The following is a 14,881-nucleotide window of genomic DNA, read 5'->3' on the forward strand; positions in this document are numbered from 1 at the left end:
CAAAGGTCCTACATTCAAAGCCTCCAATTAAAATGCAAAATTTGTCTCAGGTTATAAGATGGTTGAAAAAAGGATTTTGAAAATCAAGTAGGAGAAATAAAGGAAAATTTGAGATAAGAAATTAGATTGGTGCAAGAAAATCACATCACATCTCTCTCTTATCCCCACTCTCAGCTCCCCTTAAGAAATATTTGTCAAGTCAGGCCTTTCACAAAAGTAATGTTAAAAAAGAAAACATAGATCTCCCACCCTAATAAAAAAAATCCTCAGGAAAAATAAAGTTAAAAGAGAGAGAGTAACCTTCAATCAATATTCATACACAATCAATTTCTTTATTGGGTATGGATAGAATTTTTCATCATAAGTCCTTCAGGTAGGTCATGGATAATTGTAGTGCTGAGAATAGTATAATCATTTATAGCTGGTCATCCCAGAACATTACTATTACTTTGTATACAGAATATTTCACTTTGCTTGAATTCATGGAGGATTTTCCAGGTTTTTTCCTAATCACATCTTGCTTATCAAAACAATAATTTCTTTAAAAATAGAATTGAGAAAATGGAAACTAATGTATTTTGACAAGAAGCAGTAAAATGAATGAAAGAAAATGAAAAATTAGAAGAAAAAGAAAACTCTCACTGGGAAAATTACTGACTTGAAAAAATTATCCAGGAGATATTATTTAAAAAGCATTGGACTATCTGAAATCCACGACAAAAAAATCAAACAAACAAGCAAACAAAAACAAACAAACAAAAAAGAGTCTAGACATTATCTTTCAATAAATTATTAAGAAAAATTGCCTTGATATTCGAGAAGCACAGGATAAAATAGAAATCACCTCCTGAAAGAGATCTCAAAATTAAAACTCCCAGGAAAATGTAGGCAAATTCCAGAATCCACATGTCAAGGATAAAATATTGCAAGTAGTCAAAAGGAAACAATCCAAGTATTGTGGAGCCACAGTCAGGATAACACTAGATTTAGCAGCTTCTATCTTAAAGGATTCAAGGGCTCAGACTATGACATTCTGGAGGGCAAAGGAACTGGAATTACAACCAAGAGCCACTTACCTATCAAAATGGAGTATTGGCCTTCAGGAGAAAAAAAAAAACATCAGTGAAATAGAGGAATTGTAAATATTCCTGATGAAAAAACTTTCAAATAAAGACTGAAGAGTAGTATAAAGGGGTCAAACAGGAAAAAGTTATTAAAGGAGTTAATAGTGTTAAATGATTTACATTCCCACATGGGAAGGTGGTACTTGTAACTCATAAGATCTTTCCCATTATTAGGTCAGTTAGAAGGAGTATATAGACAAATGGCACAGATTTGAGTTGAATATGAAGAAATTATAACTAAAAAATAAAATTATGGGGATGACAAAAGAATGTACCAGGAGAAAAGGAAAGAGAAAAGTAGTATGGGATAAATCATCTCACATAAAAGAAGCAAGAAAAAGCTTATTCACTGTAGGAGAAGAGAATGAAAGTGAGGAGGGTTGAATGAATCTTCTTCTCATCAAAACTGGTTGAAATAGAGAATTAGGTATATTTTCAATTGGGTATAGAAATATATCTTAACCCTACAGGAAAGTAGGAGAGAAAAGGAATAAGAGAAGGGTGGTAATAGAAGTTCAGAAGAAGGAATAGTAAAAAACAAAACACTTTTGAGGAGGGACAGGATAAAAGAAGATTGAAAATTGAATAAATGGAGAAAATATGATGGAGGAAAGTACAAATAACAACTATTACTATTAAAAAATTTTAAAACAAATTTCTTTGACAAAATCCTCATTTCTCAAACATATAGCAATTTAGTCAAATTCACAAAAAGAAGAGCTATTTCCCAATTGATAAATGATTAAAGGATATGATTCAGGTTAAATATTCAAATCTATCTACAGCTATATGAAAAATGCTCTACATGGCTATTTATTTGAGAAATGCCAATTAAAAGAGTTAGGAGGTACTATTTCATACTTATTAGATTGTGTGATAGGACAGAAAAGGAAAATGAAAACTATTAAAGGGGATGTGGGAAAAATAAGAGGTTACTGCATTGTTGATAGTATTGTGACCTGATTCAGCCATCTTCTACAGAAAATTGCAACTGTACCCATAATGCTATTATGTATATCCCATGACCAAGAAATATCATTACTAGGAATGTATAGTAAATTAGATAAGAACAAAAACAAAAAAGAAAAAGGGGTTTATATGCACAAAGATACTTATAGCTGATCTTTTCTAGTGGCAAAAAAATTGGAAATTAGGGAGATACCCATCAACTGGGTAATGGCTGAACAAATTGTGGTATGTGATTATGATGGAATATTATTGTGGGATAAGAAATGATGAGTAGAAAAAAGACTCTTAGGAAAAAAAAGACCTTGAAAGACTTAAAGAAGCTGATGAAAAGTGGCATGTACTTTGTGTAAAATTACAGCAATATTATAACATGATCACCTATGAATGATTTAGTTATTCTCAGCAGTGACCCAAAACAACTCTGAAGGACTTATGAGGAAAAACTACTACCAGAGAAAGAACTGATAGTTCCAACTAATAGTTAGCAAACATACAATATTGCTGAGGCAATTGGGGTTAAGTGATTTGCCCAAGGTCACCCAGTCTAAAAGTGTTGTGTCTGAGATCAGATTTGAACTCAGGTCCTCCTGACTTCAAGGCTGGTGCTCTAGCCACTGTGCCACCTAGTTGCCCAACAGCAATATTGTAAAGAAACTCAGCTATGAAAGATAGTTATTCTGATCATGACAATGATCCAAAACAATTCCAATGGATCCATGATGAAAAATGCTCTCTACCTCCAGAGAATTGATAAACTTTAGCGCAGATTGAAGCATACTTTTTTTTTTAAAAACATTCTTTATTTTTCTTGTTTCTTAATGTGGTTTATTTGAAATGTGAATAATATGGAAATATGCTTTATACTACTTTATATATAAACATATTACTTGCTTTCCTAAGGAATGGGAGAAGGAAATTTTGGAATCCAGATTGCTTAAAATGAATATTAAATGTTTTTACATGTGATTGGGAAATATTTAATAAAATAAAAATACATTTAAAATATTTTCTTTTATAGAAGATTGATGGCTATCACAGTGAGTTTATGTGATAAATTTCCTAATTCTATGATATTTATGAAGAAGTTTTGATATTCTAGTTGGGTCTTGGTTGTCAGAACAGGCTTTGAACTCTGTTAGGTGCAGGCTAAGGTAACCCTTATGGTAGTTCAGTCTTCTTTATGAAGACCAAGATGGGAATAAATGTGCTTTGTTTGAATAATAAGAAGCAGAGTTTCAGGATTTCTCAGCAGTAAGAGAAATTTTAAAACCCTGCCACAATCTAGTTCCATTCATTGATCTCTGCTATTTTTCTTCCAGATATCCGAAAAACATTTCTTTCAATCCAAGTCAATGAACAAGACGAATCACTCTCGAGTATCTGAATTCATCTTGTTGGGACTCTCTGAATCCCCAGAGCTCCAACCTCTCTTTTTTGTTGTGTTTTCAATGCTCTATCTTGCTATTGTGATGGGGAACTTCCTTATCATCCTCACTGTGACTTCAGATCCACGTCTTCACTCTCCCATGTATTTTTTACTTGCAAACCTCTCTTTTATAGATGTCTGTGTGGCCTCTTTTGCCACCCCTAAAATGATTGCAGACTTCCTTGTGGAGCAGAAGACTATCTCCTTTGAGGCTTGTCTGGCTCAGATTTTCTTTGTTCACCTTTTCACTGGGAGTGAAATGGTACTTCTTGTGTCCATGGCCTATGATCGCTATGTTGCCATATGTAAACCTCTCCACTATATGACCATCATGAGTCGGCGTGTTTGTATCATTCTAGTCATCATTTCCTGGTGTGTTGGCTTCATACACACAACTAGCCAGCTGGCATTTACAGTCAACTTGCCCTTCTGTGGTCCCAATAAGGTGGACAGCTTTTTCTGTGACCTCCCTCTGGTGACCAAACTTGCTTGTATAGACACATATGTTGTCAGCTTACTTATTGTTGCAGACAGTGGTTTTCTCTCCATGAGCTCCTTTCTCCTCCTGGTTATTTCTTATACAGTCATACTCATTACAGTACGCAATCGCTCATCAGCTAGTATGGCAAAGGCACGTTCTACATTGACTGCCCATATCACTGTGGTCACATTATTCTTTGGGCCATGCATTTTCATCTATGTGTGGCCTTTCAGCAGCTACTCAGTGGACAAAGTTCTTGCAGTGTTTTATACCATCTTCACTCCCATATTAAATCCAGTTATTTATACCCTAAGGAACAAAGAAGTGAAGGCAGCCATGTCCAAATTAAAGAGCCGATACCTAAAGCCTGGTCAAGTATCTGCTATAATAAGAAATGTCTTATTCTTGTAACCCAAGTAGCTTCCCCCCAATCTATGCCCTTTCTAAGCTATTTTCTATAACCTCTGATTAAAGACAACTGTATTGTTAATGCCAAAATCTTGAATTCCTTGTGTCAAAAGTCAAGAATAGAGAAGTTGTTGCAAGACTTGTTCAAATAGGATTATATGGTGATGACAAACCAAAAAAGTACAATGTAGTAGTTGACATTTTCTTCCCTTTCCCTTGAATCTTGTCAATTTTTACAATGGATTCTAAATATAATGAAAACAGTTATAAAATTTAAGGGCAAAATATGTCTCTATGGAAGGTATCTACATTAAAATAAGTATATGTAGCTAGTAGGTAGATTCATGGTGTAGTGGGGGGAGAAAGGTACAGTGGATTTGTGTTCAAGAGGCTATTTGATGTAGAAAAATCTCTGGCTTTTACCATTATAAAAATCAAGGTCTGAGTAATGGATCTGCTATTTAGTAACTCTTTCAAATTGGGCAAGTTTTTTCCTTTTCCCATGTCTTCAGTATCAATTCCCTCATATGCAAAGGAGGACATTAAACTAGATGATTTCTACTTTCCATCTCTTAATCCTGTAGTCAAATTTCTATTGTATTTCCGCTATATACTAGCTATATAATTTAATTTCTGTGAATCTTGGCTTCGACAACTATAAAAAAGAGTTAATAATACATTCTGTTGGGTGGCCTGAATGGGTATGGCCCTACTTGACCATTTCCCTGAAATGCTACACTGAATAGATATGTGCATGATAAAAAAGACCAAAAATAGAGAGTACATGCATTTACTTTTCTAAACTATTTACTTATGCCTATCTCTGATTATATCAGAGTTCTACCAAGGAGGGGGAAAAATAGTTTTGTGAGCTATTGTCTGGAGCATAAAATATAAAGTGTTCATCTTCAGAGCTAGGGGTATGGACCATAGAATCATATGATCCTTGCACAGAGTAATCACTTAACAAATGCATATTGAACTGAAATTAATTAAAACTGCCTAAAACTTCCATTCTACAATTAAAAATAATGAATAGAGTACAAATGCTATGCCCCAAGAGAGGTTAAATATTGGTCCAAAATCTCCTTGTTAATTTATAAATCAGAATCTTTCTTAGGGCAATTATGATTTTAAAAAAAATCAGGGCAATCTTAGGGCAATTATGATTTTTTTTAAAAAAAAGAGGTAATGAATTCCTAAATGGCGATAAGGAAATTAAATCAGAAGGAAGGAAGAGGTATAGAAAGGAGGCAGTGGGTCAGGAGATGACAAATGTCATTTTTTTCATAGTTAAACTTTGAGCTAACCCTGACCTTGGGAGTTTTCAACAACTGAAGTACAGAGCTGAAATTAGTTTTGATAATTCATTATAATAATCATTATTCCCACTTTATCTAGATAACCAATTGTCAAATTTCCAAAGCAACTCTTTTATTAAAATCACACACACACACACACACACACACACACACACACACATCCAAATCCTGAGTTACCTTGGAATAGCTTGGCCACTCAAGAATTGTTTAGATGTTTCCAGTAATTTAAAAAAAGAAGAAACTCTGTATGTGTGTCTGCATGTGAGTGGGCAGATCCCTATATGTACATGTATTCATGGGGAGAATTTTATTGGTATGCCAGAGAGAGAATAAGAGAGATTGAGCACAATGAATTTATCTTCAAGAGATATGGGATTTTAGGAGATTTGAAATGAATGAACTACCACATCTATTTTAGAAATTTCTCAGTTCTCAGATTTTATTACTGAAGTACAGTCTGGCACTGAGATTAATCTATTTGAATTATATCTCATACTATAAACTAAAGAACTAAAAAACTTGCTGATGATGGTTTTCATCAAGTGATGCCGCTTGCATATCTATTAAAATGGTGTCCATGGAATGCCCATTTAAAAAAAAATACTTCCCAATGAGAATATGAAACAAGTTAACTTTATTTACTTAACCCATTTTTGCTGTTCCTTCTTCATTTTAAGGAGGACTATGATATTATAAGGGGATATATTGATTCAAGTGAATTGGATTAATTGAAGCAAAGTTCCACAAAGTCTTACCTTCTCTTCTAGAATCATTGAAGGCCAGTAGTAAGACATAAGTCAAGGTGATTGGTGATGACCTGAGTTTCAGGTGATGAATTTTGTATCTTTGATGTCTGACCAAGCTCTAAATACTTCACAGCAGCTGCTTCAGACCCTTTCATGACCTTTGGAACAAATTGTTCTTTTTCATCTATTCTACCAGACAAAAGTCTTCACGTATTTGGGATAGACATCCTTTTTACTCACCAATAGTTTTGAGGCCTGTTTGTTACTCTCATCCTGGTTTATCCTGTCTGTAGAGATGGTTTTATCAAGGTATGACCACTTCCTACTGCTTCTTGGAGCTGCAGAGAAAGTTGAGTACTAGGTGGTTACCAAAGGTAAATGAATATCTCTGATGAGGACATTTTAGAATGTCCTCAAAAAAATGGTTGTCTTCCTTGAACCCCCTCATACAGCAGTAGAAAAAAGGAAATTTAGAGAAAAGCATGCCATTCCAACAAAATATTCTGTTTCAGTATCGCTTTAGGAGTATGCCAGTGTGTGTGTGTGTGTGTGTGTGTGTGTGTGTGTGTGTCTTTATAGGAAAGAATTCATCAAAGAAAAAATGAGAAAGAACACATTGTTATAGAATCTAGAGTAAATTTTACCATTTTTTCACAAGTATAGTTTTAGAGACCTTAGCAAATTATTTTAGATAGCTAAGTTATTGTTGTAGCCAACCAAGTTAGTAACACTAGAAAAAAGGAATTTAACATGATGCTTGATAAAGATAGAGAAGATTCTTGGGAATCATCACTTCATTGTGAAGGTGTTCACTAATTATCTTGGTGATTGAAAAAAGATCAAGCTCTGGTCCCAGCATCCTCTCCCCATTATTTCTCGAAATCAAAGAATGTTGAAATGGAGAAGACGTAACATGTCTAATAAGGAGATAGAATAGTATAGTGCAACACTTTTCAATCTCTGGTCTTTCAATTCAGGGTGAGAGTAGCAGCAACTTATTGCAGGAAATCTCTAAATCCATTTGCACAACAAACTCCACAGTTTTATCTTTATTTAGACATTACAGAATGTGATCTGAACAGTTTACAAGCTGATTAAAGAATTCCTATCATATACATGTTTATTATTATTCAAATGTATGCAGGTGCTGTTGATTTATAAAATAAAATTCATTTAAATGTTAAATCAAAATAAATGACATAAATATAAAAATGTATTTAAACAGATAAATAAGGCACATATATAAATAATTGATATTAATACATACTGATAATAAATTAATAAAATTAAATGATATACATTAGTTTATGAAAGATTTTTTGTTATCCTATGCTTTCTCCTCCAATAGATATAAATGGTACAACTATTATTACATAGTCTTTAATAAGTTTTTTATGGTAAAAATGTGTTTTTATACTAATAAAAGGTTGGCAACAGTTATGTTGCACTACATTTGGAGTCAGGTATCTTGAATTATAATTCTGGCCATTATGTATGTGACTGTGGGAAGGCACAGGGTCTTTAGGTCTCAGTGACCTTATTTGTACAGTGACACATTAATTGATCTCTAAGGTCATTTCAGTTCTCAAATACTACCATCTAAGTTTAGCAAATTGTTTGCATACAGCCATCTTGCATAACTGGGCCTAGAACTATGTCTAAAACTGTCTCAGAAAAGTAACTTAGCTCTCTTTAAAGCTTACTAGTCAAAAATACATCAATTGACTTACTTTGGGTCACCTAGACTAGCTTAGTGATAGAAACTAGATTCAAGAATGACTGCTAACATTGATATAACAGTATAAGGAATACAAAGCACTCTCCATACTACACCAGAAAATGGAAAGTAAAAATATCATAACTCCCATTTTATTCAGGAGAGGACAGAGGTTTGGACAGATTAGTTGGCTTATTCTCATTGCTTATGATTTTTGTATCCTCAATTTGAACTCAGCCTTCTGATTCCACACTTCATGTTTTAATATCACATCAACTTCCTTAACTTTATTTTTTATTGTTTCTTATGTTATTTTTGTTTTCTTTATTCTACTTTGCTTATTTACATTTTTGGCATTTTATTTTATTTTTAAAATAATAGTTTTTTATTTTCAAAATATATGGATAGTCTTCAACATCCCCTTTGCAAAATCCTGCATTCCAAATCTTTCTTCCTTCTCTCCCTGAACTCCCTCCCCTAGACAACAAGCAATCCAATAAATTTTAAACACGTGCAACTCTTCTATACATACCTCTACATCTTTCATGTTGCACAAGAAAAACCAGATCAAAAAGGAAAAAAAATGAAGAAAATGAAAGGAAATTACAACTAAAAAGATGAAAATACTATGCTGTGATCCACATTCATTCCCCACAGTCCTCCCTCAGGATGCAGATGGCTATTCATAAGTCTACTGGAATTAGCCTGATTCACCTCATGAACTATCATTATCATAAAATTATCCAGGTTCTTGAAGCTATAGTACACAAGGGACTGCCATTGTGTCAAACATAATGTCAGTTGTTGGTAAATTATAATTGAATTAAAATTTATTGGACGTAAGGGATTAGTATTTATGTGAATTGTTGGTCTCAGAATTAAATTCAAATATATTAAGCATTTACTGCGTGTTCCATTTTGTTACCTTAGATGGGATGCTACTCCTGTCTCCATACAGCTTATAGTCTAATGAGGGAAGGGGAGATAATACACATTAACAACTCTATTATATAATATTTCATAACAAATATGACATGAAGGATTGGAATGAAATACTATATGAGTTCAGGATGGTGGAGGAAAGTTCAGCTGACTTCAAAGCTATGTGGAAATTAAGGAAAGGGTAAACAAAAACCTGAAAGTAGTAAACAAAAGAGTAAACATAAACAGGATATAGCTCTGAGTCACATAGTGTGTATGTGTCAAAGATGGGACTTGAAACCAGCTCTTCCTGGCTCTGAAACCAATTCTATACATCATGCCATGTCACATTGCATTGATTCTCTTTCTTATATCATTCTTTAAATAACTGGAAGAAAGGAAACAACAGAGCTGGCCTAAAAGTCATAAAATTTGAGGTCTATATATATCACTGAGATATACTAGCTGGATGATAATATGCAAGCCATATAACCCCTCACTACCTTAGAGAACTTTCTAAGAGTATTAAGTAGATGACTTTTGTCATCTCTGCTAATCCCACAATTCCAAGTTTAAGATTGGTTCTAGAAATTACCTCATTGGGATTTCCCAATATTAGTAAAATTACAAGCCCAGTGCTATTTTAATAAAAAAAAAACTACATTAGTTTAACACTGAAAATTCAATCATAGATTTTCCTAAAAAAAGAAAATGTATTTGGAATTATCCTAATAGAGTTGTGTTCAGGATCTATTTTGTGACACTGCTTATTAGCAGATACCATATCATAAAAGATTTGTTCACTTCTTCCTTAAGTCATCTTTTTTAGAAATAATACATTCATTATTTTAAAGTTTACTTTAATATTATTTTATTTTTATAAATACATGTATTATTTTTAAATAATAGCTTTTTATTTTCAAAATACATGCATAGTTTTCAACATTCACCCTAACAAAATCTTGTATTCCAATTTCCTCCCTTTCTCCCACCCCTTACTCTAGACAGAAAGTAATCAAATATAAATTAAGCTATGCAATTATTCTATACATATTTCTACATTTATCATGCTGCACGAGAAAAATCAAATAAAAAAAGAAAAAACTGGGGGAAAATGCAAGCAAACAAAAAAAAAATGAAAAATCTATGTTGTGATTGACATTTAGTCCCCACAGTATCTTTTCTGAAAGTAGATGGCTCTATCACAAGTTTATTGGAATTGACCCGAATCATTTCATTGTTGAAAAGAGCCAAGTTCATCACAGTTGATCATCACAAAATTTTGTTGTTACTTTGTACAATGTTCTCTTGGTTCTGCTCACTTCACTTAGCATCATTTCACCAGGTCTCTCCAAAATTAGCTTTCTCATTATTTCTTATAGAACAATAATATTCCATAACATTCATGTACCATAGCTTATTTATCCATTACCCAATTGATGGATATCCACTCAGTTGGCAGTGTCTTACCACTACAAAAAGGGTTGCCACAAACATTTTGCACAGATGGGTCTTTTTGCCTCTTTTATGATCTTTTTTGAGATTTAGACCCAGCTATCACTATCATTATTAATAGCTCATGTTTAAATAAAGTTTCAAGTTTTGCAAATCACTTTCTTCATGCAATCTTGGAAGAAGAAGTGGCATGGACCATAGAGTATGGATCTGGAGACAGGAAGATCTGAATTTAAATCCTGTCTAAGACACTAATCACTCATCTCAGTTTGGCTAAGTTATTTAATCTTTAATTAAGCTTCCATAATGGTAAAATGTGACTAACAAAAGTATCTGACTCTCAGTAGTGTTATGAGAATAAAATAAGATATATTATTTGTAAAGCGTTTTCATTGCAAACTTCTTGTTTTGTGTGAATGGAAGCTATAATTATTGAGCCCATATATATATCATAAGGGCATTGCAATTATGAAAAGAGATAATGCATGTAATGTACTTTGAAAAACTTAATGCACTTTAAAGAAACTTCTTGATATTATTATCATAATTGTTAATTCAAAAAGCAAAGAGAAGTTCACAAAGTTGTGACTTTGCCAGAGTGGCAGAGACTCATCCATGCCTTTTTATCCTAAATCTGTTTCTCTTTTTCCTACATATTCACCTGAAGGATAAGGAAATTAGGAGATCTTAGTTCACTGAAAACATTCTTATTGATTTTTTTTTCAGTTATCTAAAGCTTTTTAAAGGGTTAAAATTTTTAAAAAATGGAAATATGTTTTAATGACACTATGCATTTTCCTGTTTTCTTCAACATAATTTAACCTTTTCTTAAAATTATAGTTCACATTTATATAGTCTTCTGAGGTTTTGTAAAGTACTTTTTATATTACTAGGATTTTATTTTTTCAAATATGTGTGAAGATAGATTTCAACATTCACCTTTGCAAAACCTTATGTTCTAAGCTTTTCTCCCTTTTCTTCCTTTTCCCCTCCTCAAAATAGCAAACAATCTAAGATAGGTTAAACATGTACAATTCTTTTAAACATATTTCCGTATTGGTCATGCTGTATATAAAAAAATCAGATCAGGAGGGAAAAAATTGAGAAAGAAAAAAACAAAAAAACAACAACAATGACCAAGATTAAAATACTATGTTTCATCCATATTTAGTCTCCATAGTTCTCTTTCTGGATGAGGATTGCTCTTTCCATCACAAGTCTGTTGGAATTAGTCTGAGTCACCTTGTTGAAAAGAGCCAAATACAACACAGTTGATCATTACATAATCTTTTTGTTACTTGGTTCTACTCATTTCATTTCCAATCAGTTCATATAAGCCTTTCCAGGTAAAGCACATTCTTTAAATGGAAGAAGAGAGAACTCTGGCTTTGGAACTGACAGATCTGAGCCAAGTCAAAAATATCTGCAACAAGTAGTGACCTTTGAAATTCTCTAACACTCTCACTTTAGGATAATTAACCTGATGCCCAGAGAAATGAACCAATTTCCCTGTGATTATATAGATAGTCAGAAGCAGAGCTGATTCAAATTCAAGTTCTACCAATTCAGAATGAGTGTTGTTGGGTTTTTTTGGTTATTTTTCTCCCTACAAATCATTGTCACTGCCTAATTATATAATTGACTTTGAATATATCCCTTCACTTAAAGCTTAATTCCCTTATCTGGGAAATTAAAATTGTCAAACTACATAACCTCTGAAGTCTCTTTCAGATTTTAAATTCATAATCTCAAGTACATAATACCTACTTTGTCATGCCCATTTCAGAGATCAAGCAACTTAGTCTCAAAGTTATTATGTAAGCTTTTGATTCTAGATTTGAATCCAAAACTCCAGCCTTCAACTCTCATAGACTTTCTTATTTTAAAAATTTTTTTTTATTTAATAGCCTTTTATTTACAGGTTATATGTATGGGTAACTTTACATCATTAACAATTGCCAAACCTCTTATTCCAATTTTTCACCTCTTACCCCCTACCTCCTCCCCCAGATGGCAGGATGACCAGTAGATGTTAAATATATTAAATTATAAATTAGATACACAATAAGTATACATGACCAAACTCTTATTTTGCTGTACAAAAAGAATCAGACTCTCTCATAGACTTTCTATCCTTCATGTGCTATTTCTAATTTTTATATTATTTTTATTATGAAAAATTTGCCTGTAATTCTGTTCTGGTTATGCCAGTGTTAAAAGTTGATTACCTGCTTTGTGCAAAGTTACTTGATAACAATCTAAGGCAGTCTCTAAGAGACAGAATTGGGTTGAATGAGGATTTACCACAGAACTTCTATGAGGCAGATTATAAACTATCCTACTTTCTTATGTACTTTATTTCCATTTTTCCCCTCACTTAGATGAGTTCCAGAGAAATAATGCTTTCACTGTCTCAGTTTTTCATTTGGGTAAGGAAGAGAATATCAGAAAGTGGACTCCTGGTTGTAATCTCTATCCAACTATATCAAAGCCTTAACCTGTCAACAGACATAGTAGCAGAGAGGAAAGCACCAATATGCCCTTTCTTAATAAGAATCAGGATGATGTCCACTGCCATAACCGTTGTTCTTTTTCTCCATTTTCTCAGTTCCTTGCCTTCTCTTCTCTCCCAGGTGCTAGACAATATATTCAGATCTTGCTGAGGAAAGCATGTGGCTAAAAAGCAATTAAAAAAATGAGTCCCCTTGTGATTTAACTGCCAAGAGCTCAATGACTAAATCACCTGACACTAAATTCTCCATAATGGTCAGTAGAAATACAGGAATCTCTTGACTTTACTCTGTCACCTTGACTGACAAGAATTCTGCGACAACTATTAATACTGCCTATTCACCATGACCATGATTTTTGAGGAGTCAAGCTCTGAAACTTAAAGGTAGGTACTTTTTAACATTGAGAGATGAAATTACCAGTTGAAGGACACATAAATGAAACCCATGCTCCTCCACAGTACAATTCATATCACTATTTCTTCCAGTGTTGATTATTTTCTAAAGGTTAAATTCATTTTTTTAAAATGTAGAACAATTTTAGCCTACAGAATCTACATTTTTCTAGGGAAAGATTGTTCTGATAAATATACTTCATTATTTTAGAGAAGCAGATAGAAAAAAATTACTGGTTTAAGAGTCAGTAAAAACATTTTCAAATAACTCCTTAGTCACTTATTTCATGTGAGATATTGGACAAGTCATTTACTTTCTCTCAATTTAAGTTTCCTCATCAATAAAATAAAATAAAATAAAAAAGAATAAAATGAACAGTCTCTAAATGTCTTATAGCTCTAAATCTATGATTCTATGGTCACTTCTCATGGATATTTGAAGAGGGGATATTAACATTGGGAAAGAAGTTGAAAAAATAATATCTAGAGTCACCGGATTATAATACATTGGTTCAGTGGTGGACAGGACTTTAGAATCCAACTGTTTTGCCTTCCCACATTTTACAAATGAGGAAACTTAATCCCAAAGAAATGTAATGTTTCAATCTCTTCTAACCAAAGATATTATAGATACTTTCATGACTACAAACTACAAATAGTATTAGAATGATGGAAGCTTAATCTCAAAGAGATACAGTGTTTCAATCCCTTGTAACCAAAGATATTATACTTTCATGACTACAAACTACAAAAAGCATTAGAATAGAAACGAAAGTTATTGGATTTTTAATAGCTTCATTTTACAGAAGAAGAAATTAAAGTTGAAAAGGTTATTTGACTTTTTTCATGATGATCTCAGTAGTAAAAGAGTTATGACTTCCTTGTTATGGTTACTTCCTCCAACATAGCGTTACATGTTTTTTGTGACTTATTAAATACTCTTCAAAAATTCCTGTGGTAAACAAATAAGAAGCAATCACCATACAAACAAATTTATTGCCTGGTGGGTGACAGGCTCTTTTAATTTATCTAGTAATAGGATAATTGACACATAATCATTGTAAGATTGGTTTTCTAAAGCTTTTTAAATTAGGTAAGAAATGCCAAAGCTTGTGATCTGTTGGTAGACCAGTATAGCCTTTACTTCATACCACAATATGATGAGCCACAATAATAGTATTTAAGAAATTTTAGTCCAAATTGAAAATAAGTCTTGATTAAATAATTGAACAATAACATCTGTATTTTCTAGTTTTAAATAAATTTAAATAAAATTAAATAAATTTTCTCTAAACTGAAATATTCTATACTATTTGCTGTTATTAAATGTTAGTGTACAACGGCAACTAGATGACATAGTGGATAGAGCACTGGCCCTGAAGTCAGGAGGACTTGAGTTCAAATCTG

General features: G+C 32.7%; 1 protein-coding gene across 1 annotated transcript; it reads left to right on the forward strand.

Annotated features, from left to right (window-relative positions):
• Positions 1 to 3,442: 3,442 nt before the first annotated feature.
• Positions 3,443 to 4,411, forward strand: LOC100921468 (olfactory receptor 4K15). Its single transcript, XM_003755749.3, has one exon. The coding sequence runs from the start codon at positions 3,446 to 3,448 to the stop codon at positions 4,409 to 4,411; it is 966 nt and encodes a 321-aa protein (XP_003755797.1). The 5' UTR covers positions 3,443 to 3,445.
• The last annotated feature ends 10,470 nt before the right edge of the window (positions 4,412 to 14,881 follow it).

Source organism: Sarcophilus harrisii, chromosome 2 (assembly GCF_902635505.1).
Source record: "Sarcophilus harrisii chromosome 2, mSarHar1.11, whole genome shotgun sequence".
Taxonomy (NCBI): domain Eukaryota; kingdom Metazoa; phylum Chordata; class Mammalia; order Dasyuromorphia; family Dasyuridae; genus Sarcophilus; species Sarcophilus harrisii.